The 27,990-nt window shown below is 41.4% G+C and overlaps 2 protein-coding genes across 3 annotated transcripts in view; one reads left to right on the top strand and one right to left on the bottom strand.

Annotated features, from left to right (window-relative positions):
• SPTBN5 (spectrin beta, non-erythrocytic 5) overlaps window positions 1-10,603 on the top strand; it is an 86,892-nt gene extending 76,289 nt beyond the window's left edge. For both annotated transcript variants that reach the window (XM_056493205.1, XM_056493203.1), the window contains exons 56-68: window positions 93-287; window positions 1,428-1,583; window positions 2,008-2,225; window positions 2,893-3,082; window positions 3,835-4,011; window positions 4,880-4,984; window positions 5,944-6,561; window positions 7,075-7,146; window positions 8,322-8,408; window positions 8,777-8,868; window positions 9,015-9,100; window positions 9,572-9,707; window positions 10,269-10,603. In XM_056493205.1, the coding sequence (XP_056349180.1) occupies window positions 93-287; window positions 1,428-1,583; window positions 2,008-2,225; window positions 2,893-3,082; window positions 3,835-4,011; window positions 4,880-4,984; window positions 5,944-6,561; window positions 7,075-7,146; window positions 8,322-8,408; window positions 8,777-8,868; window positions 9,015-9,100; window positions 9,572-9,707; window positions 10,269-10,332 (2,196 nt within the window). In that variant the 3' untranslated portion in view covers window positions 10,333-10,603. The remainder of the gene's footprint in view (window positions 1-92; window positions 288-1,427; window positions 1,584-2,007; window positions 2,226-2,892; window positions 3,083-3,834; window positions 4,012-4,879; window positions 4,985-5,943; window positions 6,562-7,074; window positions 7,147-8,321; window positions 8,409-8,776; window positions 8,869-9,014; window positions 9,101-9,571; window positions 9,708-10,268) is intronic.
• A 3,771-nt stretch (window positions 10,604-14,374) lies between these two features.
• Window positions 14,375-27,990, bottom strand: part of LOC130254082 (uncharacterized) — a 62,938-nt gene continuing 49,322 nt past the window's right edge. Inside the window, exons 21-32 of the mRNA XM_056493308.1 lie at window positions 27,878-27,988; window positions 27,628-27,665; window positions 26,624-26,759; window positions 25,546-25,682; window positions 25,067-25,289; window positions 24,503-24,620; window positions 23,374-23,511; window positions 22,092-22,196; window positions 21,460-21,645; window positions 18,321-18,700; window positions 17,628-17,814; window positions 14,375-15,339 (exon numbers count right to left, since the gene is read on the bottom strand). Of these exons, the coding sequence (XP_056349283.1) occupies window positions 15,101-15,339; window positions 17,628-17,814; window positions 18,321-18,700; window positions 21,460-21,645; window positions 22,092-22,196; window positions 23,374-23,511; window positions 24,503-24,620; window positions 25,067-25,289; window positions 25,546-25,682; window positions 26,624-26,759; window positions 27,628-27,665; window positions 27,878-27,988 (1,998 nt within the window). The 3' untranslated portion in view covers window positions 14,375-15,100. The remainder of the gene's footprint in view (window positions 15,340-17,627; window positions 17,815-18,320; window positions 18,701-21,459; window positions 21,646-22,091; window positions 22,197-23,373; window positions 23,512-24,502; window positions 24,621-25,066; window positions 25,290-25,545; window positions 25,683-26,623; window positions 26,760-27,627; window positions 27,666-27,877; window positions 27,989-27,990) is intronic.

Raw genomic sequence — 27,990 nt, 5'->3', positions numbered from 1 at the left:
TTATACAGAGCAAAGAAAATGATTCATTCTGTCTCTCTTATAGAGGTAGGCAGAAATTCTTTTATCTGAATTTGTCCCCATTTATTCTGCAGGTGCTGGAGAAAAAGTTTAAAGATTTTGTAAATGAGATGAAACCTCTGGGACATTCCAAAGTTGTCTCCTTGAATGAGTTAGCATCTAAACTGGATAAGGAAGGCCACAGCAAGATGGATGTTATCCAGAAGAGAACAAGGCAAATCAATGAAATGTGGGAGACACTATGCAATGCCATTCAGATAAGGACAGAGGTAGGAAACACATGAAAAACCTGGGGCATTGATTTCCCTGCAGTCTCCCATGTCCTTTCTTTCCCAAACCATTGCATTGCTCATGTTGAAACACAAGGCTTACAGGGGCAATGAGTACATTTTGTTCAATTTTTTCTAGATTCATTTCCCTTTATAGCCACTGCATACCCTACTGTTCCTGGCAAGGCTTATACTTGAAAGATGTTTATCAGCTCAAAATAATTGTTTTTCTTAATTCACTGCTAGCTCTAGTTTCCTGGAAAACAAAGCCAATCCAACAGTTTACCACCACCAGCAGGAGTCTGGCTCTGTCACTTATCAGTCTCTTTATTGAACTACTTTTTTAACAGTTCACTAAACAGAATCAAAATTCTCCAGGCTTTTTGCTGAGTTAGCTACTCAAAATTAAATTAGGCACATGGAAGAGAATGTGATGGAGGACACAGAGCCAGTCCCCACCTTTAAGCAGCAATTAGGTGTTAAATCTGCTCACTCTCCCTCAGGAAACTGCAGTCACAGATATGTTTGGAAAAGCAGAGGTGACCCACATAACTCAACGTTTTTATTTGTTTTAAGGAGAATATAAAACATCAGATGTCCTTAATCCTTTTTTTCACTACTGTCTCATGACCTGTTTCTTATGAGGCAGCTCAAGCCCACTACTGTCTGTTAGCAGAAACAAATGCATGGCAATTGTTACTATAGAGTTTGACTATAAACTAGTATTAAAATTTTTTTTAATCCTCTCATTTCAAAAAAGCAAGATTTTTAGCTCAATTCTTTCTATTTTCACTATTTGCAAGGCAGTGCAAGTACTTCTTTATTCCAAGAAGTATTTTAAGACTATTTCTGTGGTGTAGAGAGCTACTTTTAGAGGGCAATTCGTGCTCTCCATTCTGATAATTCTTCTTATGTAGGGATAAATGGCTCTTTGGAGACATCTGTTTCTTTCCATTGTCCAACAGAACTTGGGAAAATTAGGTTATCACTTTCAGTTGACTTAATGGGGAAGACGTTTCATTTCCTCTCAAAATCCCCAGTAATTTTGTATTGCATTATGACATATTAAGGTTACCATTTTTTATGTTGTAGACACAACATGCTGTAGACTATAACCACTAAACTACTTCTTTATTCCAGAACCTAAGAGCAGCCCATCAAGTTCACCAGTATGACCATGATGTGGATGAAGTAAAGAGCTGGATGCAGGAGAAAGAGGCAGTGGTGGATATAGAAGATTATGGGTATGATCTTCCAGGTGTACAAACACTTCTCAGCCATCTTGAGGGTGTAGAGGTAAGAGGATTTGTGATGAGCCAGTAGCAGAAAAGCATAGAAGGCAAAAAAAGGAGCCTGATTCTTGACTGATACCTCTCAAGAGCCTTGCTTGCAAGACAAATTTATTGCACCCGTTTCCTTCTGTTTTTAACACTGGGATATTATTAATGCTTTTGCTCCTAAGGATGAACTTCTCTTCGAAAGTCTATTCCAAGCTGTTATTGTGTTTGTAAAGGTGTCAGCTGAACAGTAGGAAACTTCAGCTCCACATTTACCAAAATTATCTGTCTCATGTCTAAAGAAGTTTCTTTTATGTTTGATGACGAATAAGGTATTAAAGGAAAACTGAGAGGCATTCATATTTCAAGGGTAGGAAAAAAGTGCATCATTGATAGAACTAAGTGGTGACTTGGTCTTACAATCCACTCTGCCTCTGCTCCAGAGAGATCTAGGAGTCATCATGAAAGAGCTGGAACGGATCCGAGGAGACGCTTGGCACCTCAGCCGCACGTACCCTCAAGTTAAGGAAAACATCATGGACAGACTCACAGATGTGGATGAGTGCTGGGAAAACTTGGACAAAAAGTTTCTGGAGAGGAAGGCAAGACTGAGCCAGGCAGAACAAGTCCAGCTCTACTTCAATGACTGCAGGGAGCTGATGTATGTATTGGCCCCTTGAGTTTGGCAGTGAGCCTTATTTCTTGTCTTTCCCATATAGGATTTTCTAAATTATAGCTGTTAGTTACTTGATTCCTGCCCCAGGTGCTCTGCGGCTTGCTTTCAGATCTCTTTGAATAATAATCCATGGCATCTCCCCAACAGCACTTCACAGAATTTACCAGATATCAGAGATGACCATGATGCTTTAGCACAATGTGCATTACAAAGACACTTTTTTAGACTAATTCCTGAACAGTCTTGGAGAATTCCATTCCTGTGGATAAATTTGGTAGTTTCACAATTCCAATTGAAAATACTGTTGATTCTGTAGGAAGATAGGGTTAGATAGTGAAGTAATTGTGCACCTCCTCACTGGGAGAGCCTTGGAAACTGAGGAGCCCGTGGCTTAGGGTAAGCACTACTCAGCACAGCCAAAACAACAGCGTGTTGTCAACATTATCCTCATACTAAATCCAAAACTCAGCCCTGTACCAGTTACTAAGAAGAGAATTAACTCTATCCCAGGCAAAATCAGGACAATATTAACATCTTTTGTGAGCAAATAAAAGTCTGTATACATCTATCCACCACCATGGGATGTGTGCATTCCCAAATGTCCAGCAGACTCAGATTCCTTCCCTTTTTACCCTGTGTCTCTGTTCTGTAGGGCCTGGGCCAACGAGATGCATGCTCTGGTGATATCTGAGGAGCTCAAAAACGATGTCCTGGGAGCAGAGCTGCTGATCAAGCGCCATGAGGAATACAAGCGGGAGATAGAGAAGCAGTGGCTGAAATACGAAGAACTGCAGCGGGCAGGAGGAGACCTGATGAAGAATGGACATTTCATGTCTGTAGAGGTGTGTTGAACAGTTAAATATTTTACAAACAAGAGTGAACAAAGAGATGAAACGGACAGGAGGTGCTGCTTTGTCTCTCAGAACAGAACTGAATGGGACTATCAGGTTCTTTGCTATTAAAAGCTACATATTTAATGTGACACATAGAAAAAGAAAACACATTTTACAGTTCTTGTGCTACATCACAATGCAATCACCTTGCATTGCTGATGTCACTGAGTTCACCAGAAGAGATATAATTCTTCAGAAATATCCAAAGAGGCAAGAATGTTAAAATCTCTGTGGCTCTGTTATCTGTGTATCTTTAGACTTTGCCCAAGACACTGTCTGCAGATCCAGAGATCACAGCATGAAAAACATCTTCAGAATTTATGCAAGATTACATTACTTCTGTTGAGGAAAGAACAAGAAAACTCTCAACAGTTGAAGTCTCCCTGTTGTTGCCTTGCCATAAGTGCATGTGTTGTTGAATCTTCCAGTTCTATCTAGTTTTATAGTACAAGTTGCCTGGGTATAAAGTTTCATCTTGGGAAATCATATGGCAGAATATTTGTCATAGAGTATGTGGAATATGCCTGGAATTGTATTATCTATCCATACAATTTATATGCTAAATTAATTCAAGTAGAAAAAAAGAGGACTCAGACATCTTTTCTAAATTATGCTAACACCTCAAAATTATCTAGAGGTCATCTTCTAAATCATGAAGGCAGATTACATGATAGCTGATATTACAAATATTCTTCTTCTAGATTGAAGAAAAACTGTTAGAGCTGTCAGAGCTGATGAAGAAGGTAAAGGAGAGCTGGGACATGAGGAAAGTGTTATATGAAGAAAACTGGGAGATCCAATTGCTGCGCAGAGAGCTGGAGCAAGCAGAAGCGTGGCTGGCTGCCAAGGAGAGCTTTCTTTCAGATCCCTCCTATGGGGTGAGTGACAGCCATGCAGCTCTGCTGGGCACTGTGTGCCTCAGCATGTGCACAGGGCTGGCTCATGGATCAGCTCTGGCCTGACATCAATCCCAATCTCAACAGCAGTGCACCCTTAGAAGGAGATTAGCAAGGGCAGGAGCTCTGGCAGTTGTTGTATTTGACATGATCACGGGCTCCTGGAAGTAGTGGCTTCCAGCAGGGTGGTAGAAGATTTGTGAGAATTTTTTTTTTACATGACTTGCAGATGATTCAACCTTCCCTGTCTTGCTAAGAGCCTATTTCAAAAGGGGTTTTCTCCACCTTGCTCTTCCCATTAAGTGGCAGAATGTTTTACACAGAGATCTTGATAGCTACCTTGTAAATTCCTTTTTAAACACTAGTATCCATATTTCTGTTTGTTTTGTTGGTTTTTTTCCTCATTGTTGATTGTCTTGTGGTAGTTTACATGACTGAAAAACAAAGTCATGGAATTGGGTATCAGAAACTAAGCAGAGGACATGAAAGAATTCTCAGATGCATTTGCTATAGGGCAGGAACAAACTCTGCATCTAGCACAAGCCAGAAATCCAAATACCCAATCTGTACATAAACAGTTGTAGCCAAGGCACTACATGGCCTTGCAGAAAAGGGAAGGTTGGTACTTGAGCTTTTTCTTCTGCACAGCAGACAGACTGCAAGATACAAACCTTTTTTTAAATGTAAATTCTGAATTTTTCATACACTAACAGGGGTTTAGACATCATCCAATTACAAAATTTTCAGAATCTGCATCTTGGCTAAATAGATCAATCTGAAAAATCCAAGGCATAATCTCTTCTGATGGACTTGATTTTGGACTTCTGTATGTGGTAATTTTTCCATTTAGGATTCAGTGTCTGAAGTAGAGGAATTACTGAAGAAACATCATGATTTTGAGAAGATGCTTGCAGCACAGGAGGAGAAATTTGCTCAGCTCAGCAGGAAAACAAAGGTGAGTTGTAGGAAGCTGATGAGCTGTACATGAAAAAGGATGATGTGACTAATTAATTGTTTGAATGTCACTCCATGTAAGAGATGGGATAAACTAAAGCTGATGTGTAACTAAAGCTGAAATATTTCAGATAGCAAAATTTATGTGGATAAAAAGAGATCAACTAGATTGAAAAAACTGTAGGGGAGAAGTGGAATTTTTTTTCTACCAGGACCAGCAAAAAGGCTGTGAGAAACAGGGTGATCCCTTGCTAAACAGATGGAGAGATTTTGCTTCATTCAGGATTTCAGTAGGGAGCTGGAGCCACCTGAAAGTGACAGAGGATAACAAACAGCTGAAAATAAAGGGAGACTGAGGCACAGAAAGGTCTTTGTCCTTCTGGCATAAGATTTTTAGAATGGATTGTGTTAAACACCAAAGATATTCAGTGAGCCTCTCAGATTCTCTTTCTTTTTAAATTATTTTCCTGAAATAACCAGCAAAACATAATGGTTGTGTTTGACTTTAGGCTAAAAATCTGTGTTTTGTTCAGTGATTTGAAAATTGGCTAAGTGAAGGGACAAAGCCCTTCCCTCCAAAATTTTCCACAAGAACGACCATGGATACTCAATGTTCTTACAGAAAACTTGAAGAAGCAATGCCACAAGAAAAGGAGCACAGTTTCTCCTTAGCTTATTTTAAAAAATCAGCCTCCAGAGAACTTAGTAAAGGCAGAATTCACCATATTTGAGGTTAACTGCCATTAGTATTCATGATTTGGGCAACAAAATAATGTTTAGCACATAGCAATTAGATTCAGATCTAACTCTAAGAATGCCAGTGGAAGTACAGGCCTTAAGATTCAGCACCAGGAGGCAGTTTATTTGAAAAGCTGTTCTGGCTTAAAAGAAGAAAATGTAGGTAAATATTAATGAACTCAAGAAGGTGATTTTAAAATATTTAATTCTGCTGTCCTACAGAGAGAGATGAATCTTCTGAAACCAGTGGACACAGAAGAGAGCGAGCAGAAGGATAAAGGCAAAATTGTCCGGGTTCCTTCTCTGAGAAGAAAACCCTCTGACAAAAGGAATGCAGCACCAAAAGTGACAGAGACAAGGAGCACAACACCTCTGCTATCAGTGCCAGCACACAGCGTGTCCTGGAGGGTCCCACTTGAAACTGTTTTCTCCCCCATTGAAAAATCTCCAACAGGGTTCCAAGAATTCACTTCCTCAGAAGTCCCTGAAGTGCAGAGCAGCAACAAAACAGAAATGAAAGCTGAGACAGGGCTCAGTGAGATCACTCCAGCTACACCAAAGACAGTGGCCCCAGAAGCTGCATCTTTGGAAAGTCCCAGTTCCTTAGGCTCTCCTCTATCTCCTACTTCTACAAGCCAGCAACACAGCAGCAGTTTGTCAGAACCACAAGCCACAGACCACGTTTCTCCTCAGGAAAAAGGTGCTACAGGCTCCTCTTTCTCCAGCCTGCAGACCAAACTTACAGCAACACCACCTGAGCCTGGACAAAGGTCATTAGATAACTCACCAAATTTACTGCTGCCTAGCTCCTCTTGGGACAGTTTAAAGAATACATCCTTGGTAAGTCCCAGGAATTTCTGGTTCTCTCCTCACAAAACCACTATGCTGTGCTAGTTAAAGTAAGGATAATAGGAAGTTTTTGTGTAAAAGTCACAAAATGCACAGTGGGTACACTCCTGGATTCAAACAAGAGGCATTTCATGTGCCTTTGCATATCAAACTTTCCACACTACACATTGGTGTAACTCAGTAATTGTGGAGGTGGTATGAATAACTTTAACAATTTAAATTGTAAAATATATGTAATAATATAAAAATAATATTAGTTAATTAACACACTGTGATAGAGCAAATTCCATAAGTAAATTGTTCGAGAAGGATTTGAATCATCTTTGTTTAGGTGGTCTATCAAAGATACAATTGCAACCTAGTGAGGATTCCCATCTGTGCTGTCGATGTTAAGGCTAGAGGAACCAGAGATCAATTTCTTTGCATGGAGTTTATCTAAGATCAGGAATTTAATGGCCTAAGGGCCATTTTAAACTTAAGTAGAAATGTTCCTGTGTGTCTCAGGTTTCTGCAAGCCTCCAGAACATGGAGGGTTTCCTGGAGAAGCGAGACCAGCTCCTTCCACGAAGACAACAGGTAAAAATAAATGCCATCTCTGGTTTATTTCATTTTCCCTTGAGTTATGGTCCAGATCTGGTCTGACTTCTTCAGGATAAGCTCTTGCTGAAGAGGAGCTCAGTAGTGTGGGTTTGCTTCAGCTATCCCTAAAATGCATGAGGAGGTGTCCACTGGCTTTGGCAGTGCCTGATCTCTCAGAGAAGGACACAATGGAATTTTTGCCTGCCATGGCAATCACAGAGAACAGGGTCTGTCTACAGTTAAAGGACTAATAAACCAGAGTCTAGGCTCTATGAACATGTTAATTACAGTTTCCTAATTATAAACAATATATCAACTGGTTTCAATATATCACCTGAACTTGGGGGGGAAAAACCCAAATGAAACAACCAAAAAAACCCCCATAACAACCAAAAAAACCCACCACATCATCAAAACCTAAAGCTTCATGATCCTGTATCAGCTTGTGATATTTTGGCACTAGTGGAAGCTTTCAGTCTCATGCTCCCAATATTTGTAATTTCTAACTGTGCTAGAACAGAATTAAGGTTCTGTTTATCTTTGAAGAATTGATTCATTAAATACAGGTTTGAATGAAACTGAAATATAAATTCTTATCCTGGGAAGTAATACCACTTCAAGTCAGTAGCCTAATGAACATGACAGGCTAGGAAATTTTCTAATATTCACCACGAATCTGCAGACATCAATGTTTGCAGAGTGTTTGCACATAAAAAAGTTGTCTCAGATTATTTGTCCCATGAATATTTCCTCTGAAATTTTTAACTTGAAAGACCTCTTTTAAAGTGAATCTGCTGTGGACTCCATCTTCTGGAAGAGAAACTTTGTTTTTCTTCCCTTCTGGGCACACAGAATTTAGTGTTCAGAGATACTGAACTTCCACATTACCCAACAAAAAAAGCTGACTTACCTTCCTCAGAACTCTTTCCTTTCTTTTCTCTGAATGACCAAATTGTCAACTTTATTCACTGCCATAACAGAATATTGAATCACTCACACAGAAGCTATAGCAGGTTCTGTTTTCCTAAGAGAGAGCAATGACTGTGGGAACTTCTGTGACCATGATATTGACAGGTCCTGGCTTCCTGTGGAAGTTGCATGTGAAAGATATCACTATTTCTACAAAATATATATTTAATAACTGAATTTTATCACCATTTCTATTCATGTAGCCACACTCAAGGTCTTGGAAATCCTTCTATGTAAAACTTGATGGATTAAAGCTTGATTTCTATAATGATGACAAAGAAGCAACTAAGGTAAGTTGGTTTTTTAATCTTTCTAGCAAACTTTGTATCTACATATGTAAAAATGAATTTTAAAATGTTGTCTTTGGTTTGGGGCTGGGGTGATCCGCTCCCTTTCAAACTAACAAACAGAATAATAACCCTCTAGAAATTTTCAAAGATATACCTTAAAAGAAATATCTTATTCAATAATTGCTTCCAAGATTTAATGCAATTGTCCATGGTTCCTCTGTGGTTTGTCCTATTCAGTGATCCAAGAATTAAAGTTAGAAGTATAAAGAGATGGGTGTGTAGTCTGCCTGCAGCATGGAGTGGTATGGAATTGAATCATAGCAGAAAGGACAAAGAAGACATTTATTTTTCATTTTATCCCCCTTCAGAACGCATCCACAGTCCTGTCCCTTGGTATTTCTGGTGCCAAATGTGAGAGGCTGGTGAATTACAGCAGGAAAGAGAACACCTTCATGCTGCGGTGAGTCTGATGGAGAAGGGCACAAATAAAAGCCTGTGTCACAGCCACCTAAGGCTGTATGCTGTCAGGAGTGTCTCACACTCACAAGCACAGAAGGTATAAGGCAAAACTGACTAGAATTCACCTTTTCCTACCCTTATTTCCAGGCTGAGAGATGGGGCAGAGTATTTCTTTGCAGCACCTTCTCAGACACTGATGGAGGACTGGCTGCAATCACTGCAGAATAATATAGGTATGTTCTCACTTCCATCAAGAATGAGCTGTGTTTTTTGGCAAGTGATGGTTAGAGAAGGAGAAGAGAATGACAAGATGTGCTTAGTTTGGGGCACTTTGAGCCATCCTTCTTACCTCTGTTAGAAAGCAACACACAAGTCACCTGCTACCTTGTGATGTAGTGACCTGGCAGAGGAATGCAGTCCAGGCTGCCTTGCAAAGCAGATTTTTAGTTGTGCTGTGGCCAGCACTGGGTTATTCTCTGGTAGGGGTGTGGGGCTGTATTTATCCTTTTATTAAGGAGCTGCTTTGGATTTGATCAACAGCTTTTCTTCTGAATCTAGATCTCTTTCTGGACATAGTGGCTTACTGGGAAGGAAGCCATAGCACAATATGACTATGATGGTCAGAGAAATTTGTTATGGACCCAGAAGCAGCAAACTCTGCCTCTAATGTTATTTTTTATTTGCTGTTTTTTTTGACTCTGTAGAACACGGTAACAGATCCCAATCTACAGTGATGGCACAAAGTTTCATTTCAAGCACAGAGACCTCCCAGAAAAGAGTGTGGGACTTCCCAGACAGGGACTCTGCTGAAAGACTAACCAGCAAAAGCTCTCTCCTGAGGTATGTGCTCTGTGCCACAAAGCTGAACAGATGTCAGTGCTGTTTGTGCTGTCACCTACAAAGAGATTGCCCTGAGGTCACAAAGTCCTGCTCTGTCACTAATGTCACAAAAATAATGTGGCCAGCAGGAGCAAGGCAGTGGCTGTCCCCCTGTGCTTGGCACTGGTGAGGCAACACCTCTAGTGCTGTGCTCAGTTGTGAAGCACTCACTCCAAGAAAACCAGAGCATTCCCAAAGAGCAATGAAGCTGGAGAAGGGTCTGGAGAACAAGTCCTACTAGGAGAGGCTGAGGGAGCTGGGCTTGTTGGGACTGGGGAAAAGGGGCTCAGGGGAGACACAGGCAAGGAAAACAGCCAAATTCAGAAACCTGGCCTGTTTAAATCCATTTTTATTGCATTTGGAGTCTCTACAAATCTTACAGGCTATGATGTGAAATCCTAGTCCCAGAGCTGGGCAGACTTTTGCTGCTGAGCTGGACATTTAAAGAGTCCTTACATATATAGAGAGACCTAAACTCCTCTAGATTATACCTGATTTTCTGATGATGCATTTTGTTGGTAGGAGAACACCTTCTTTCAAAATCAAACCAGAGAGAGAGTCTGCAGAATTTTCCAGAGATTTTTAAGGAAGATGGACCTACACGAGCCTCAATCACCACCCCAAGCCTAGAACAAAGTGGAAATAAAGCAAAACTGCTTCCATCTCTACAAAAAGCAGGAAGAGAAAAATGACATTTGCCTCAATGAATTTCAGACAATTATAACTGAACTCAGCCCTCCAGAAATGTATTAATATGTTTTAAGTTAATCACTTCCCTCTGAACTTTTAAAATCACACATTTAATCTCATAAAATCTTTAAATAGAATTAAATATAAATTAAATATAATTAAACATATACTGGTATACTTTTGTGTGTACAACAACTTTGTCATTATCACTAGAGTTATCTACTCCAAGGCACTAAACCAAAGGGCAGGGGGACCTTTAAGCCAGACTGGTCAAATGAAATGATTCTGAGAGACAGGAATGGGGAGCAGGGAGCAGAGCATGAGGTGCAAGCTGAGAATTAACTACAGCCATGTGCAAGTGGATTTGCAGATACCAGCAGAATAGATTTTAGAGGCTTGGGTGGTCTGTGCAGACAAGGTAATGTTATATACTTCCTACAGTGCTCTGTGGTCTCCACAATCTTTCCTTTTCACAACACATTAACAATTCTCTATTTGCCAATTCCTTCTGGATGAAGCTACCAGGAAAAAAAAAAAGTCCTGCAGGGTTACTCATTTTTAATGGAACCTGAAACTTAAATGAGGCATGGACAATCAGTGTTTCAGTGTAAAAGGAGAAGGAAAGCAGGATAGCAAGGAGAAGGTCTAGTCCCTAGACAGCAAGCTTCACATGCTAAGGTATGGTGTAATCATGGGGAAGAATATATATTTTTCCCCCCACTTATCTCTGTTTCTGACCCAAAGAAAAGTTATCTAGCATGAAGCCGGAGAGAAAAATGAATTTTTTCCCCTGGGACAATGTAGTGGCTGGCATCTTTTCCCTGACAGGTGGAAGCTAAAACTTCAAATCTTTAACTCTTCTGACAAGGACTTCAGCCTTCACCCCTTTTTGTGCAGTCTGAAGCATCAATCTTGCTCTCTGCTTGCAGTCCTCTCCTCTGCACTGACTACTTCTCCAGTGGTAGGGGAGGGGAGTACTTTACACTGAGTTTATGTAAACACTTTATGGGCACATGCAACATCTAGAGTTTAAATTTGTGTTCATCTGATTCAGATCAGTCACAGGCATCCAACAGGTGAGCTCATAATTTCATTTTTTTTTTGGCTAGTCCATCTCTCTCCTCTGTTTACCCCAGCTAGAGCTGCTGCCTGTCACAAAAAACCAAAAAACCCAGCACATCAAAGTAATGGGAAACTGATGCATTTCATTATTGTTGATCATTTTTAACTGATTAAAAAAACCCCAAAAAACCCAAAACAGCTTCAGGATTTTAAGCTTACCATTTAATTGAACAAAGATGTGCCTTGGCTGTGGCTCAGTTGCCTCCTCTCCCCACCTTTTGCCATTCCACTGAAGAGGATTTTACCACAGGAGGTAAATTTTGCTCCAGGCTCTCCATACCTTTGTAAACCAGAAGATCTTCTCCTAGATTTCTTCCATTCAGTTTTGAAACCAGTGAATGCCCTGTGAAGCTCTGAGCAGGCATTTAGCAAAAGTAGCACTTACTCACCTGGGAAAAAACCTTGTCTTGTGTTTAAGCACATAAAGACTTCCATGGGTCTGGTGCTCTTTTGCAATATTTTATTTTTAATTAATATAATATTAAACAGTTAAAAGACACAAGCAAGTGATTTCTATGAAGAGCAGCTAATAGTTATAAGAACAGTCTCATTTCCTTTGTGTTTGGCAGCAGATAGCAAGCTCTGTATTTGTGGGGGTTTTCCAGCAAAATGTTCATCAGAGAGCAGTGATCTGGAGTGCATTTTGGATGAGGTTTTTGGCAGGCATGCATCCATCTTCAGTGGTTAAGCAAACACAACACCAGACCAGCAAGATCTGGTTTCTAAGCATGGCATGTGCCTTTTTGCAGTGAGATGCAGAGAGGCAGCTTTCTCCTGGAAGTGCCTGCTTTGCTTTGCATGCACTCTGTTCAGTCACAGCACAATGTGAGGTACTGGGCCAGGCAAGACTGGGGCCAAGGAAAAAAAAAAAAAGCCACAACCTCTGAGGAACAACCACAAAATAAATTTCAGAGGCCCTTAGACTCCATGTTTACCCTAAAGGGAACAAGGACCAGTCCTGAGGTCACTGATCAGCCTTAAGTCAGGGACACTACACCTTATATTTCTGTTGTTTTGGGGCAGTGCAAATCAGCATGCTCTGAACCAGAGCTCAGCAGGGCTTAGAGGGACAACCTGTGCCATCAACCACTTCCCACAAGCTGCACAGACAAAACTGTGCAAGGTGTAGGTCATTCCAACCTGCAGAGTCCTCCTCTGTCCTCACAAACACCTACTCCACCATCAAGCCAGCAACACACTCCTGCAGTGTCACAGAATTGTTTAGGTTGGAAAAGACCTCTGCAGCCATCCAGTCCAGCTGTTAACACTGCCACATCCACCACTAAACTGTGCTCCCATGTGCCACACCCACATCATGATATAAAAACAAAAAAGCAAACCAAAAAGGCACTCTGGTGGGCAATGATACAGCCCTCACATAACTTCAGGCTCTGAAATGCAAAAATATATTTGAAAAAGCTATTATCATTTAAGGCTACAGAGGTACCATATGGGGCACCAAGGGGCACACGCCTGTCTGTGCCTCTGGCTGCAAGATTAGACAGCAGTTCCCAACCTGAATTTAAGTGTTGGCAAAACCTCTGGTGGCAGCTCTCCCAGCAATCACATCACCTTCCCCACCCACAGCTCCCTCCTTCCCCACCTTTGTAACAGGATTCAACAGATCCCTCAGATCAGTAATTCCCCACCAGCTGTGGGTTACCTGAAAACCTTGTGGTTTTGTGGCTCCTTCACATTTTACTGGGCTTTTCTGTTTGTATTAGCAGCACTGTGAATGCACCAAACATGCTCCAATTATTACCCTGTGGAGCATTTTGAGAGACCAAATTTTCTCAGTTTGGCTGAGCTGCTGAGTTCATGCTGCCAAGGTTCACAAGGGTTACAGATTGTTCTCTGTAGCCCAGGAACACAACAGGGATCTCTTTTTGCAGCAGCAGAGCTTTCTAGGACCAGCCAGAGGAGCATGCACACACCCTGTGCACGTGTGCACAGAGCCATGTGAACTTGTATGTGCCACACAAAGCTGTGCCAGGACATGCTGCTCTCCTGTGTGAAGGTAACAGATCCAGCTGGACCAGCTCTCAGCTCAAAATGGCTCTTTGTGCTTTGTCTTCAGCCAGTACCTGATTAGTTCTTAACTTCTCATGATCTGAGAAGTGCAGTTGCATTCCAGCTGTTAAGGCTCCTCAGTTCTGGAGGATATTCCTTAGCTCAGAAAGTAAGTGTTGTACAAGATGCATTGCTGAGTTTTAACCATTGCCATTGCAGCAGAAACAGCATTTAGTAAATGCAGGCTTCTGGCAATCAAGTTTTTTGTAAAAGCTCTCCCTTTGAGCTTCAACATTGCCTGCATATCCCAAAAAGAAAGACCCCTCTTCTCATTCTTTGCTTGATTTTGGATTTCAAGTACAACTAATTCTAGATCTCAAGTAAATTTCCAACACAGAAGAAATATGTAAGATTTTCCTTGGAAGTCCTGATGAATATGCTGTGTTTGGAATAAATAATCCAGAAGCAGGTCCAAATCCTTCAGTGTGAGGAAGACTTTCTCTGACTTCTGTGGAGCTCTGTTTTATATTGCTCAGCATCCTTCTCTATCACCTTTTGAATGTAGTGGAGGGCTATAAAGATGTTCCAACCTTCTAGCTCAAGACAGTCTCTCACTGCATTCCAAAGCAAATGAAAACCAGGTGTCATTTTCCAAGTATTTTCTACCAGCAAGGAGGAAAATGAGTGTCCTATTTTTTTTTTAAATTTGTGCTCTATTTTATGTAGCACCTATTAAAAATTCTTTGCCTGTGATGTTAGGGATAGAAGACTATAAAGGGAAAAAAACTTCTGTGTGTGAAAATCCATAAAGGCACTGCTGATATAAACCAATACTATCACTTGTGCTTCATGAAGAACTTTTCCTCCAGCCACTGCTCAAAAGAACTCACTGCTGCTACCATTCTCTCTCTTGAAATGTAGCTGCCCCCTTTGTGGCAGTCTGGAGCAACATTTCTATGCCAAACTCTTGCAGGGGAATGGAAAAAAGGAGTAATTTCTAAAACAGCAAGGGGAATCAGCCAGACAGAGTGCAATTGTCCACACTGCAGTTTGGCCACTGTTCACATATACAGCCTGACTTCAAAGCTGAGCCCACCAATCCAGTGCAAATTCTAGTTGCTCAGCCTATCTGAAAATCTGGACATCACTGAATGCAAATGGCCAGGACTTGATCTGTAATGAAGTATTGAAAGGACACCGACAATGGGCTCAGTGTTGAAGGGACAGGCTCATAGAACTACCACCACCACCATATACTGTAACATCAAAGAGATCCTGGGACATCTCTGCTAACCAGGACCCTAATTTCTTAATAAGTAAGAATGCATTGTAAGGCTCTTGTGGGCTGAAAATGTGGGGAAAAGAGATAAAACAAACCCTTTTGAAAGCTAGGAGCTTGAACACGGAAGGTAAGAAATGTACAGGTTTCCTCAGTTTTCTGCAAATAATGAACACTGTGTGTTGTAATGTGACTGTGATGTGCTGCAATGTGCTGCCATAGCCTTCAGTGGGGAACAGTGCAAAAACCCAGCTTAGGGGTATCCAGAATAGCTGGAGAAATTCCCAGTCCTTCTGCTTCTCTTTCGTTCCACAGCACACCTGATCGCCTGGAGGAGCAGGTCTTTGTTATTAAGGATGTTGTATTTGCTCAGGTTCACAAGTTTATCAAAGTTCTCAGAGGAGTAGATTAGCCTGATGAGGTAGTATGGTGAGCAGTTGTTCTCCAGATTGACTTTGCCTTCTTCCATCTCTGAGTGACCACGCTTTACCCCTGCAGAGAAAGACAAACCACAGTGAGATTAATCTGGTACTATCACTGTAGGGGACTGATCTACTTGGCAGTACCCACTGATAAAAACAGCCCCCAGGAAATGCTGCAAACCCTCTCCACGGCTTGAAAAAGCCATTCCTGGTCAATTTTCCCAGCTCCTCCTCCTTCCCCTCCTGCTAAAGCTCAGAACTGGAAATCCCTCAGCAGAGCTGGCACAAATTCTTACATTCCTCCTCTCCTGCCCCTGCAGACATCACTCCTGGGGAGCACACCCAAGGTCCACATGTAAGTCTGACTCTCAGAGACACACACCTGGAACACTTTCCAAAATCCATGACTGCCCCTGGATTAGTGGTGACAAGTGCACATCTGCCAGCCAGAGGGAGTGGACAGCCTAGTACATACAAGGAGGCTTGTGATGCTAACCACACAGAACTGCCTGTTGCAGAATGCTCAGGAACCAGAGCAACCTACATCAGAATCCCAGCAAGCTCCAACCTGGCCTCAGGCTATGCCTCTTGGAATTGGCAACATCCATACTCACTGTTATGTCAATGTTTTTGCTTAAAAGGATCCCCTAACTACCTGTACCAAGGACTTTGGCAGTCTCATATTTACATTTCTACAAAATTTTTAGCTACATTTCTTTCCTGTTTTTTTTTCTATCTCTTTGCAGTCTGAAGCAAACATGCCCAAAACACTAATGTAATGTGAGATGCATATCAGCAGGGCTACAGACTGCTGAGATATTCCTTATGATTTCAACCAGAACCTCATGAAAAAGACACAAGAATTATGCTTGGGACACAGCAGGTTTTAGTCTAACCTAGTGGCTTCTGAACAGAGTGATCTCAGGGTGCCAGGCATAGGTTACCACCAGAAGTGGATGAATTAAAAATATCCAGTGTTGCTTCACTGAGCCTCACAATACTCATAAAAATGTGTTATCAATGCTGCCCACATCCAGATAAAGCTGCATCTGCCTCAAGCACACAAAAGCACAGCCTGTAACTGCTGCACTGCAAACAGGCACTTCACAGGATTAGTCCTTCTAGACTTTAAATAGTTAAAAACAAGAAAAATAAAGTACCCACATTCCACAAGATGTCTCTCATCCCCCTAGAAACAAAAAGCTCCACTGTTAAACTCCATGAAAGCAGGTTGCCAAGGACCCCCTCCTCCAAACACCCACATCAGTTGTTGGTTGTCAGCTTGATGGATGAATCACCAACTGCTCAGAGACGTGCAGGTGAGTGTCAAAGCTCAGCAGTTTGGGCCTGGAGCACAGAGAACTGGCAGCAGCTGCTCTGCAGCATCTTATCTATTTGTCATTCAGAGAGATTCCAAAATCTTCACCTCCTTTACCTGCCACCCACTGCTCCATGGTTGGATCTCACCACACCTTGCCATTTGGAACATTTCCAGCCAGAGTAGCTCCTCTTCTTCCACAAAGTTTCTAAACGTGATTTTCTTGATTTAGCTCTTACAGTACATATTCACTGAGCATCACTGAACATCAGAGCAGAAAAGTACCTTTACTTTTTCTGCTATTCCTACCCTTCCCAAATGCTCCCTCAGAGACTTCCATTCTGCTCTGGTCTCACTCAGGGCCCCAACAGAATTTTGAGTAAAGCTGCAAGGAGCTTACCCAGGCTTTTGAGCAGAGACAGCTGCACATCCCAGGCTGGCTCCACATCTCTCTGCTCTGTCCCAGCTCCTACCAAGCACTAGATGGAGCCTCTCCCACCATGTCCCAGATGCTCTCCCTGCCCAGGTCCCTGTGCTCAAAGCCAGGGAAGGAGGTTCCCTCTGCACCTGCACCTCCCTCTCCACTACAGACATTCTGCCAGGGAAAGGCAGGGGTGCAGGGCCAGCCCTGGGGCTGCATGGCACAAGGGCCAGCTCCTGCTGCTGCTGCTCTCCATCCCACCAGCAGGCCCAGGACACCCTTATCTCCCTGTTCCCACTGCTCTCTGGGCCTTTCTTTACTCTCCCTCTTCCCAGTGCCAGAAAACCCAGCACTCTGCAGGTCTCTCCTGGCAGGACGTGGTGTCAGGCACACGTGAGGAAGAGCCATGGCTCTGCCAAGGGACGGTGACAGGAGCCATCTGCCACAGGCAGGGTGCAGGAGCCAGGGTGGCTCTGAGCTGCCCAGGACTGTCTCCTCTGTGCTTTTCAGGTGGAGAACAGCCAGCAGGAGTAGGGAGGCTGCTCTGCTGCTGCCATCAGTGGGCACGTATCACACACCAGGGGAGAGCACAGCACACTGCTCTGTTGACTGCATTTACCTGGCTCCTTGAACTCCTTAAAGGTGTCATTCACCAAGGGAAAGTGGATTACTATTGGTGCTCTGGGGTCCTCTGCATCAGCAAATATGTAACATTCCTTTGGGTTCTTCTCTTCTTCTGGACTCAGCTCCACTTTGGGGAATGGGATATTTTGTATTTTGCAATATTTGTATGTCATCTCTAATTGCTGTGGGCACAGAATGTCATGGAGTTAAAGCTCTAAGAAAAGAACCAGGTTTACTCAGGTATCCTGGAAATATTATGGCATCTTAAATCATTCACTAGAAACACACTGAAATGAATATGTAGCACAGTACAACCTTTTACTTCTGGCCACCACCCAGCATAAGTCAGACAATGCCACTCATCACCCTATAATGTTTTTTACAAGCCCAAGTGAATGACCCAAAGTCACAGTCAGAATTCATCATGACAGACCAGGAGACACATGGGCATGTCTCCAGCAAACAATTGTTACTGCCATTCCTTGAGGATTCTAGGAAGTGTATGCTGTAATCCCCTACAGAAAAAAGAGCTTAACAATTTCTATAGTTCCATTCTTGAAGGAGGTTTGTTTCCTCCTTCAAAGTATGGTGATATAAGATTAAGATTTAGACAGCCACTTACTTAAAGGTTTTAATAAGACAAGAAAAGTTTTACTCTGCAAGGAGCAGAGTAAGTTAATCTTCTCACCTTGAACACATGCCCCAAACCATAATCAAGGGATATTATGACATCTACATTCCTCTCTGGCTTGAAAAGTGCTGCACCACTGGTGTTGATGAAATAGCCAACATCTATCAGACAGAGATATTTCTGCAGGGGTGTCAGATTGTTGGGGAAACCGTCCAGCACAGTGTCTGAAAAACATTTTAATATAGTTAGTGGTGTGTTTTTAGGAAAGGAGGAGTGAGTAATTCTGTCTGTGCTACATGCTACAGGGAGCTCCTTGGTTTCCCTCAAGACCAGGGTCACCTCCCTCCACAAGTGAGCCCACAACCATGGCCTCAGGAGCATGCCCTTCAAACTGCACATCTGGCACACCTGGCCTGTTTCCACTCCCTCCAGGCACCCTCACAAGCACAGGCCATGGGGCAGCACACAGGGCAGGTGAGACACAGACTCCACTGACCTCACAGCTGCTCTGGGGAGTCATTTTTCACAGAATACAGACTTCAACAGATTTTTTTTTTCCCCCTAAGAACTGGGAAAAATGCAAACAACAAAAACAATTTCACAGTGCAGCAACACAACCAACAAATGCAATACATCATTGCACTTTTGCATTGCTCTTTTTTTGCTTTTGCCTTCACAGGCTTAGACTCCTCTCTTGGGTTGAAAAGTCTGACTTCAACTCATTTGCAGGGATCTCATATAAACTATCTCAGCCATGCTAAAAAAAACACCTCATCACGCATACATCGCTTACCAACAGCTTAAAATGCTGCTTGAATTAATTAAACATCACATTAATGCCAAAAGGGATTACACCAACTGTAAGCTGAAATCTAAAGCCAGTTTCTGGTAGCTGGACTCACTTCTCTGCTAGCAGCCTCACCAGCTTGCCCTGTAGACAACAAACCCTCTACTGTTCCTCTAGTACACTTTCAGTCCCAGGGAACAGGGGATGTTTTGCCATAGTTTTAAATATCAAAATAGTTGTTTAAGAGTGTACCTCAAGCTGACAAAATGAGGTAGCAAAGCCCATAGCAGAATACTTGAGCTTAAATCTTTGTGTTTAGGCATTTTAAAGGACTGTTGATCACAGAAATATTGTTGGCAAGTTCCAGCATTTCAATTCATTCAAACACTCTGCTTCCTTGGCCTCACTCTGTAGTGTTGATTTAAACCATGCAGAGTAAATCTAACTTGTTCCATAGCCTGGAATGTTTCACACCAGCTTGAAGTAATAATTTATAATTTTTCCATTCCCTCACTGTCAAGTCTTTACAAAATGTGCTTATTTTAGCATTCAAGGCTGCTGAGAATTCACAGATTCAACTGTAATAAGAGACATTTGCTTGCAGTCCCTCACAGAAGAAACAGAGCTTACTTTTTAGTTTTATTTGGCCTGGTGAACATTTTTAGATGAAATTCCACTACCCCTGTTTTCTTAACACAGAGATGGAACTTTGCAGCATTTATTCATGGCTGTATATGTGAACTAGAAGTAGACTTTTTTCTTGTGAGAATCTCTCCTTCCATCCCACATCCAAATAGAGATTTTAAAGACATCTGTCTCAGAAATACCCTTGGAAACATGAATGTTACTGTAAATGCATTATGCTAATTCCAGACTAGTAGTTCAATTTCTCATCAGGAAAATTCTGCATAAAAAGTCTTGTTTTAATATGTCAGATAACCTGGACTGCAGGGAACCATTTAAAACAAAGCTCTTTTCTCAAGACTTCATCTACCACAAGACTGTAATTTCTGCTCACAGACCTGGCATGTCCTCTTACTCCTAGAGATGGATCCATACATGGGTTTAGCTTGATCTTATGCAGGCAACAAAAAGAAGATAGAAAACCTACTAATTTTTCCCACTTCAGACTTTCAGTTTCTCTTTTTTTTTCCACTCTGAATTTCATGCTTTCCACATATTTTACTTTATTTGTAGAATATCTACCCTGAGATAGTCATTAGTGCTCGCTTCCTCAAAATCCTCCCTGAAATCTGCTTCTACCCATTTGTCTTTATAAAACTATCAGCAAATATAAGGATATTTAAGTTTTATAACATTTACTGACTGACAGTTTCATCCTTCATCCTCCTTCTGAAGCTATTTGCTTGCTCCTTCTCTCCCCCACCCTTCTTATGCTACTTGGTTTTTTTCCTTCTTTCATTTGTTTTCTTAGAGCAGACTCTTTTAGGACACAGACTTTTTGCCTACTGAACATTTTAAAAGCAAATAGCACACTGTGGGCTCTGCCTTACTCCACAGAAAAGCATCACCATCTCTCACCATTGTCAGCAAACTGTGGGGCAAGGGCAGAGAGGGACAAAACACATTATAACTTGCCTAAAATAGGAGAAAAAATGCAACTTGGCAAAGAGAAGGGCTAGAGAAGGCAGAGAACATGTGTGCTCTTGTTGAAGTCAGATTAATCTCAATAATGTGGGGTCCTCCCACATTGCTACCTGTTCATGGAATAAATGAAGATGCTGGGATTATAGGAAGGTTTCTGATGCACAAAACCTCCTTCACCTTCCTATCATTTCACAGATTGTTTCACAGCTTTTGAGGTAAAACTATTGCTGTTTGCTTGCCTGCAGAGCAAAGGCCACAGAAAATTACTCTATATACATCAATTTATCTGTTTATTTAACATTTACAGTCTAAACCTACGTGACTTTAACTTTCTGTAGCTGGATTTTGGCATTTCTGTTTCTGAGGGGCTAAAGAGAAATCTCTGGATGGATAATCCATCAGGCAGAAACACCACAAGAGAGACATTGGGCAACCACATGCTTGCAGCTTCATCTGATCCACATAATAACCTGCTGTTTTATGCTTGTGGTGTTATCTTTGTTTCTTGACCTCAAAAGATGCTGCTCTTCCTAAATCTTTTGACTATTCTACCTATGCAGAGTGACAAACTTCCTGTAGAAAAGCATTTCTTGACACAAATTACAGGTAACTTCTGGAAGTGAAAGAGCAGTCCATGGACTAGTGCATTTTAGCCTGTGACCCTAAAGAAGCAGACACCATGAACATAGGTCCAACTCAGCCAATTTCCAAACCCTGAAACAAACACGAGTTTTCCAAAGTCCAAAAAACAAAATCTGAGATGTTACCTGCACAGTGCAGCTAACTCTTTGTTGCAGTTACCTTTCCATTCAATAAATTTTTTCTGATGGATATAATCCTTATGAAACTCTAAGCCTCTCAGGAAGTTATGTGACTTTCCCAGTAGTGGACGCTTGGTCATTATGTCCTGAAACATTTCATACAACTTTCCTGACAAACAGGATGGAGGCTCAATAACAGTAACATCTTCCTCAGGAGAATGTTTTTCTGAAATAGAGAAGAAACCATGAAATAGAGAAAAATCCAACAGCAATCTGCCCTGACAGGCATCTCTGCTGGCTAGCTGCCCTTGTTGTCTTCCTGTGGGTCCCTCTCATCCCTGTTTCTTGCAGGCTGCTGGAAAACCTGTGCACATGACCCATGTCATTTACCAAAGAGATATTTAGTCTTCTTTAAAGCCAGCACAGCTTTTGTGTTTTACTCCTTCAAATGACATCCTGGCTTTGTACTTTTGCCCAAAAGTAAAAGCCAACCTTCTCATTTGCAGTCACAGGCAGAGTCACTTAACAGACCAGGAGGAAACTTTAAATGAAAAATATTTGTGCTAACATGCAGCATGCCTCTGGGGAAAAGAGAGAAGAGGACAGAGCAATCATTCTGATACAGATTAAAATCATGCTGGAAGTGTGAGGCAACACTTTAGAAACTCTTACCTATATCTACCATATCTTGGGACCATCGTTCCCAGAATTCATTTGAATTGGAGGACCAGTACAAGCCATCCAGCAAATTCCTAGTAAAGATGTTTGTCCAGAGACCTGCAAGTCAAACCACATGGAAAAGTACTGCACTACTGCATGTTAACCACTGACTATTGCAAATATCCATGCTACACATTATTAGCCCACCCAACCTGACCCCATCATGACACAACTTAAGCAGCAGGTCTCAGAGAGCTCAAACATAGTGGTGTAAGCACTTCAGTGCTCTTTCTCAGGAGGTTACTACACACAGAACATTCACTGCATAATACAGTGAATAAGAGGTATCAGTCACCCAAATGATGTTGTAGAAAGTTTCCTGTGTACCTGTTAGAGAAAATAAGCTTTGAAAGCATGGCGAAGCCATGTAAGCATACAGACCTTCTTTAAACTGATTTATTACTTAAACTGATCTAAGACTTTTTTTTTTTCCTTCCAGGCATGTTTTGTTTCTGTGGAGTGCAGCTGGTCCAGGTTCAAAATAGAATTGGCCCCATATGTGAGTCTGCTTTTGGAAAAGTAAGAACTATCCTTCCTCATTAAGCTCTATGCCAGGTACTTACATGAGGAACAAATTGAATCTCTAGCAGACTCCACAGTGAGAGAAATATGGGGTTTTTCTCCTCTACCCTTGCATTTGGTATCAAAACTAAAACACTTATAAGGATTTAAAATCTGCCTGGGACAGATGGGTCCCTCTGACTGGCTGCATTTTCCCTTTCTTCACCTTTGGTGGAAAAATAGCCAGTCAAAGTAGTTGTTGGAGGTCAAAAGGCCTTCCTTCAACTTTATGAGCAGAGGAGATTAGTGGCATCATCCTCAAGCCACATAGCTCAGGGAGCTCCTGCCTTTGTGGCTTGTTCTAGATTTTATTCTCAGCTCCTTCCAATTTTCCCAGTAAAGCTTTGTCTAGAAATATAGTTTATGAAGTTGAAAAGTTGGAGACTGATCAGGGAAGGAATAGTTATTATTTCCCCAACTTGCCTCTTCCACCATCTTATTTGGTTTAGACAATGGAAAAGGAACCATGCTGCAACTTTCCCAAATCTACCCAGGTGAAAAGGGAGGATAGGAGGCAAGGAGATACACAAGGAGCAGAAGTGTATGAAAAGGGTAAAAAGCCCATTGATTTGAGACCTAATGCAGGCATGCTGGCAAGGAGTGTTGTGCCTGTAGCTAGCAAATATCATGCTTTCTATGATGCTGTGATAACTACATGGCCCTGCTATGTCACCTTCCAGATAGCAGATCCGAGATTCTGGCAGCTTCTTCACTCGCCTTCCCATGAAGAACTCGCTGTCAAAATACTCTGAAGGAATGGAGACTCCATATTTTGGTATGGCCACTTCATAAGGAGAGAAATCTGTCCACTCTGCAAAGAATTTACATGAGGCATGTTTGCTGCAATAAAAATATAACCCCAAAACCTTCCCAAGGATCTTGCTTGTCTCAGCATCCCTGCACATCTGTACTGCAAGCTGCACCATCTGCTTGCATACAAACTGAGAGATTATTTGCAACCCAAAGGAACCAGCTTTTTCAACCCAGAAAAGCTCTAACACTAGGTTCAAATTCTTAGATATCTATTTCTATATAAAGATTCTGGTATTGCATTGCCTCTCTAAATCAAGAGTACAGTGCTTCATGCAAGAGTGGTGTGGACTGCAAGGAGTGGCTGGCATGAAAGCTCTATTAACCCAAAACAGCCAGACTGCAAGATATAACACAGCAGCCTGAGGACACATCAGCGTCACACTAGAAATTATCACAGTGTGGCATGGATGTGCAGTTACTTGGCTCAAGCTGTCCTGCACAAGCAGTACAGTAGAACAGTAGCCATAAACCTAAATAAACATAAGGACTAATTGCTTTTCTTTCCAGTATATACTGCTTTTAACACCTTTTGTTGGAGGTGGCCAGAGTCCATTCAGAGTATGTCATATCACAGCAATAATACTCCACTCCATTTCCATACCCCCACCAGTATCATATTTAGGAAGTGACAATTACATTTCACAGCACCCCTAGAAACTAAGGAAGCATCAAAGCCATTTTATAGGTGTGGCAGGAAAAGATCAGATTATTTGCCCACACTCACTCATAATGTCTCTTGCAAAAATAGGACTTCACCACAGATTTTGGCTGAGGATGTTATCCAGCAGATGTGCTCTTTCTAACCAACACAGAGCAATTTGCAAAAAAGACAAACATTTTGTTTCAAAGATGAACACTGAGTCAGGGCAAGCAACTGAGTCAGGGCAAGCAACAGATGTATTCCCCTTTTTTTCTCCACACATACACACCTCCCTCCAAATCCTCTTCAATCCATACCCAGAATCAGAAGAAACTCCAGGGACACTTACCCCTAAATTTGAAAGTACCAAACTTCTCCTCTTTCACATTGAGGACTGCATAGAAAGGCAGAGGGTTTTGTCCATGCTCCAGTGCCTTGCGCTGGTCTGTGAGTTTGTACTTCCTTGGCTACTCAGTGAGATAAAAACATCACAGGAAACCTCTGTAAGAGCATAACACTGGCACAATCTACCCAAGTCAAGATTTAAAGATTGATGACAGATATTTTACAACACAGAGGAATCTGTAAGTCACATTTTTGTAAGAGAACTTTTCATTAAAAATCTGACTTTTCAGGGAGAGTGGGGAATGGGAATTCCTCAGTTCTATCTGGAAGTTTGCCTACTGAAGCTGCAAGCTGTTTGGCATCCTAGGACAGAGGCACCTTCAAATTATTATCTACTCTGGAAAATCCTGGCTACAAGGCCCTCTGTCATAGTTTACAAGCCACATTGGGATGGCTCAGTCTCTTTGGTTTGTTACACACATTGCATCATGCCCTCAAAGAGTAAAACTCTAAAGAAAGTAAGTGGCTGTTTCCCAAATATCTCTGCATTTGTAGACCATGTACCTACCCGTTCATGTAAGAACATCTCCTGAACAAGTGACCACAGGGTTGTAAAAGATGGCACATGTCCTGCTTTTGCCCTTTCAGCAAGTTCCTTGTGATAATACTTCAGATGGTCTATAGACATAAGGTTGAGTTTGCACTTTGTCACTTGTTCTTTCACTGCTTTAAGTGGCTCCTCCAGAGACTTCTGTGACCAGTCAGCATGTTCATACAGGTCTGCTAGGGTCCTAAGGAGAAAGGTTAGCAAATCACCCATTTATTTAGAAGATTTTGGAAAATTCATACATTTACACAATCACTTTAATCAATGAAAGAGAATCAGTGAGTCTAAACTGAAGTTATAATTGTGAGCCAACAGTAAGAGCTTCACAAGGGAATTAGGTTCACTTGTTAACAATGTAAGTCTTTGAAAGAGATGCATCTCTCACTATGTGGTAGAGCAGCCACAGTCATTCCAAATCCAGTCTCATTTTCCATACTCACCATGTTGAGCCAGAAGCCCCGGTGAGATAGGTGACACAGTCCAGCAGATTCAGCTTCTGGAGAGCCAAGAGGTGGCCAAACATAGCTGACATTGCTCTGAGCCCTCCACCTGTTGCCATAACAGCTATTACTGGGACCTGTCCAAAACACAAGTATTATCCTCAGAAAGTTACTCCCTTGCCACTTGGAAAAGTCTCATTGCAGCTCTCGGAATATCTTCAGCAGATTCATTGGAGGACAATGAATTAAATCACCACTTAGCCAATCTTTACCAGTGCCTTATTAAATTAACCTCCAGAGACTATTAACTCCAATGCCTGAATGAGTTTGAATATGCAGTCATTTTAATCTTCCTTCCTACCTTTGCTCTCTATAATTGGAATTGCAATGATTAAGAATAGATACTTATATGATTTTATTATAAACAACAACAAATTGCAACACATGCAATTAAAATGGATTAAGGAAGTTTTTTGAACTCTGCTGATTCTTTGGACAGCATTCATTTAACAAATAAATTTCCAGTAAGAAAATAAGTTTTCTCTTACAAAGACACTCTGGATCTTGGCAACAAAGCATACTTCAGCTTGTTATAGAATGCTCTAATGTTCTTTCTTCACCACAAAAGACTTTACTTTTTGTAAGAAGTGTTCTGAGAATGAAGGAAAAAAAGTAAGCCTGGAGAAGTGATATTATACAGATTTAATAAGTATTTATGTGAGGTGAATTTCCAATACTCCTGTTTTTCTACTGGTTTGGGTTGACTGACTAGGCTGGATCTAACACAATGCCTCATATCTTGCTGACTTGCAGCACCTTACTGTTGGAAACTGTGTTTGAAGAGTGGTGTTATTAGATCCTTGGTAATTTGGCCCATTGAAAAGATTGGAGGGATGAATACTTGAGCTGAAATTTTACATGAGTATGGAGAATGCCACACTAAGAGCCTCTGCTCTGCTGCCATTCAAATCAATGGGTTTGTTAGCAACACGCAAATATTACTAGAAATTTTGAGGGGAGAGGTGCCAATCCTAATCCAATAGATCCACACCCCATGCTTGCATTCCAAAGCACAGACCTCATGTCCATGTAGATCTCTTTCCAGATGAAGAACCCTTTTCAGGGCAGCAGCCACGACCCTCTTCCTCTTCTGCAGGAACTCTTGCTCTCCTTGGCACAGATCATACCCTAAGCGCACATCTAGTTTTTCTGTGCTGAAACATAAATAAATCCAGATTGGGATTTAAAATGCATATGGATCCATTTTCAGCAACTGCAATCTAATGAATTCATAAAAAACCCTGATTCCCTATTCTGATTTATAAAGAAAAATATGTCTCAAAAATCAGTTTCTTTGCTTCTACATGGTCTCTTTATTGTTTCTCTGTAAGACTTACTGTCAGCTAAGGATAATACAGATGAAAAACAAAGAAGGGCTTCTGGGACTTTCAGTAGCTTTGTAAGCTGAATGCTTTGTATTTCTGCTTCATATGGTTTCTGAGCAAAGGGTGACTTAAACCTAGCAAAGTCTTTCATGAGCATTTGTACTGCAGATTTATACAGAGGCTGTACAATGAAAAACATATTAAAATAATTTTTGTTAGTTTCTTGTCTGATACATTATTTTACAATGCAACATTTTGTCTCCCCTAGTTCATACTACTTTCTCTTGATATCACCAGAGTCTGTTTTCTTAAGAGAGCATATGTCATTTGGGTAATGCATGGACTCTGATGTTTCGTTGTTTCAAATTTTCTTTTCCCTCTGCCTTCTTCTTGTGCCCTTTTTGAAGAAGCCTCCAGTCTTAGTCTTTGGTTCTTTGATGCAAAGGACACTCAGTGACTAATTCCCTCACCGTTTGAAACTCTCTCAATTTTTTTGCATCTTGGTGAGACTGCTTTGCCCCAAGGACATTTAGCTTTGAACTGTTGTGGTGACTCTTTAATGATGACTTAAATATTGTTACATTTTGCCTCTAGTCTTGTGCATTCCTTATATCTAAATAAAGAATACCCTGTTCTAGATTTCACAGTTCAAAGAGCAATAAAACCTCTAGAGAAAAAACAAAACAAGTCCTCTTACCAATTATTTAGTAGGAGGTACAACTGTAGTGGCACATTCTGTAAACAAAGAGATGAAAGCAGAAACATGAATGGAAGGAAAAAGAGAAGCTTTGAATCCAGATTTTCAGTGCCTCCTGAAAAGTCTCACCACTGCCACCCTACACTTTTTTGGTTGCTTTGGGTTTTTTAAAAATATTAATGTGTTAAATATTCTACTGTTATTCTGGATATTTTACTGTTCTTCCAGATATAAATTATGAAACACTTACCTGTCTTACAGGAAGGGTTACTTTCACCTTATGTCCAACAGGGAGAAATTTCAGTGGTACCGTTAAGGTGTCACTTAAATTGCTGTTGTCATCTTCCTTATCAGAAACTTTCT

This window comes from Oenanthe melanoleuca, chromosome 5, assembly GCF_029582105.1.
Source record: "Oenanthe melanoleuca isolate GR-GAL-2019-014 chromosome 5, OMel1.0, whole genome shotgun sequence".
NCBI classification, from domain to species: domain Eukaryota; kingdom Metazoa; phylum Chordata; class Aves; order Passeriformes; family Muscicapidae; genus Oenanthe; species Oenanthe melanoleuca.
Note: the sequence above shows the minus strand (reverse complement) of the source record. Positions and strands in the feature narration are given on the sequence as shown.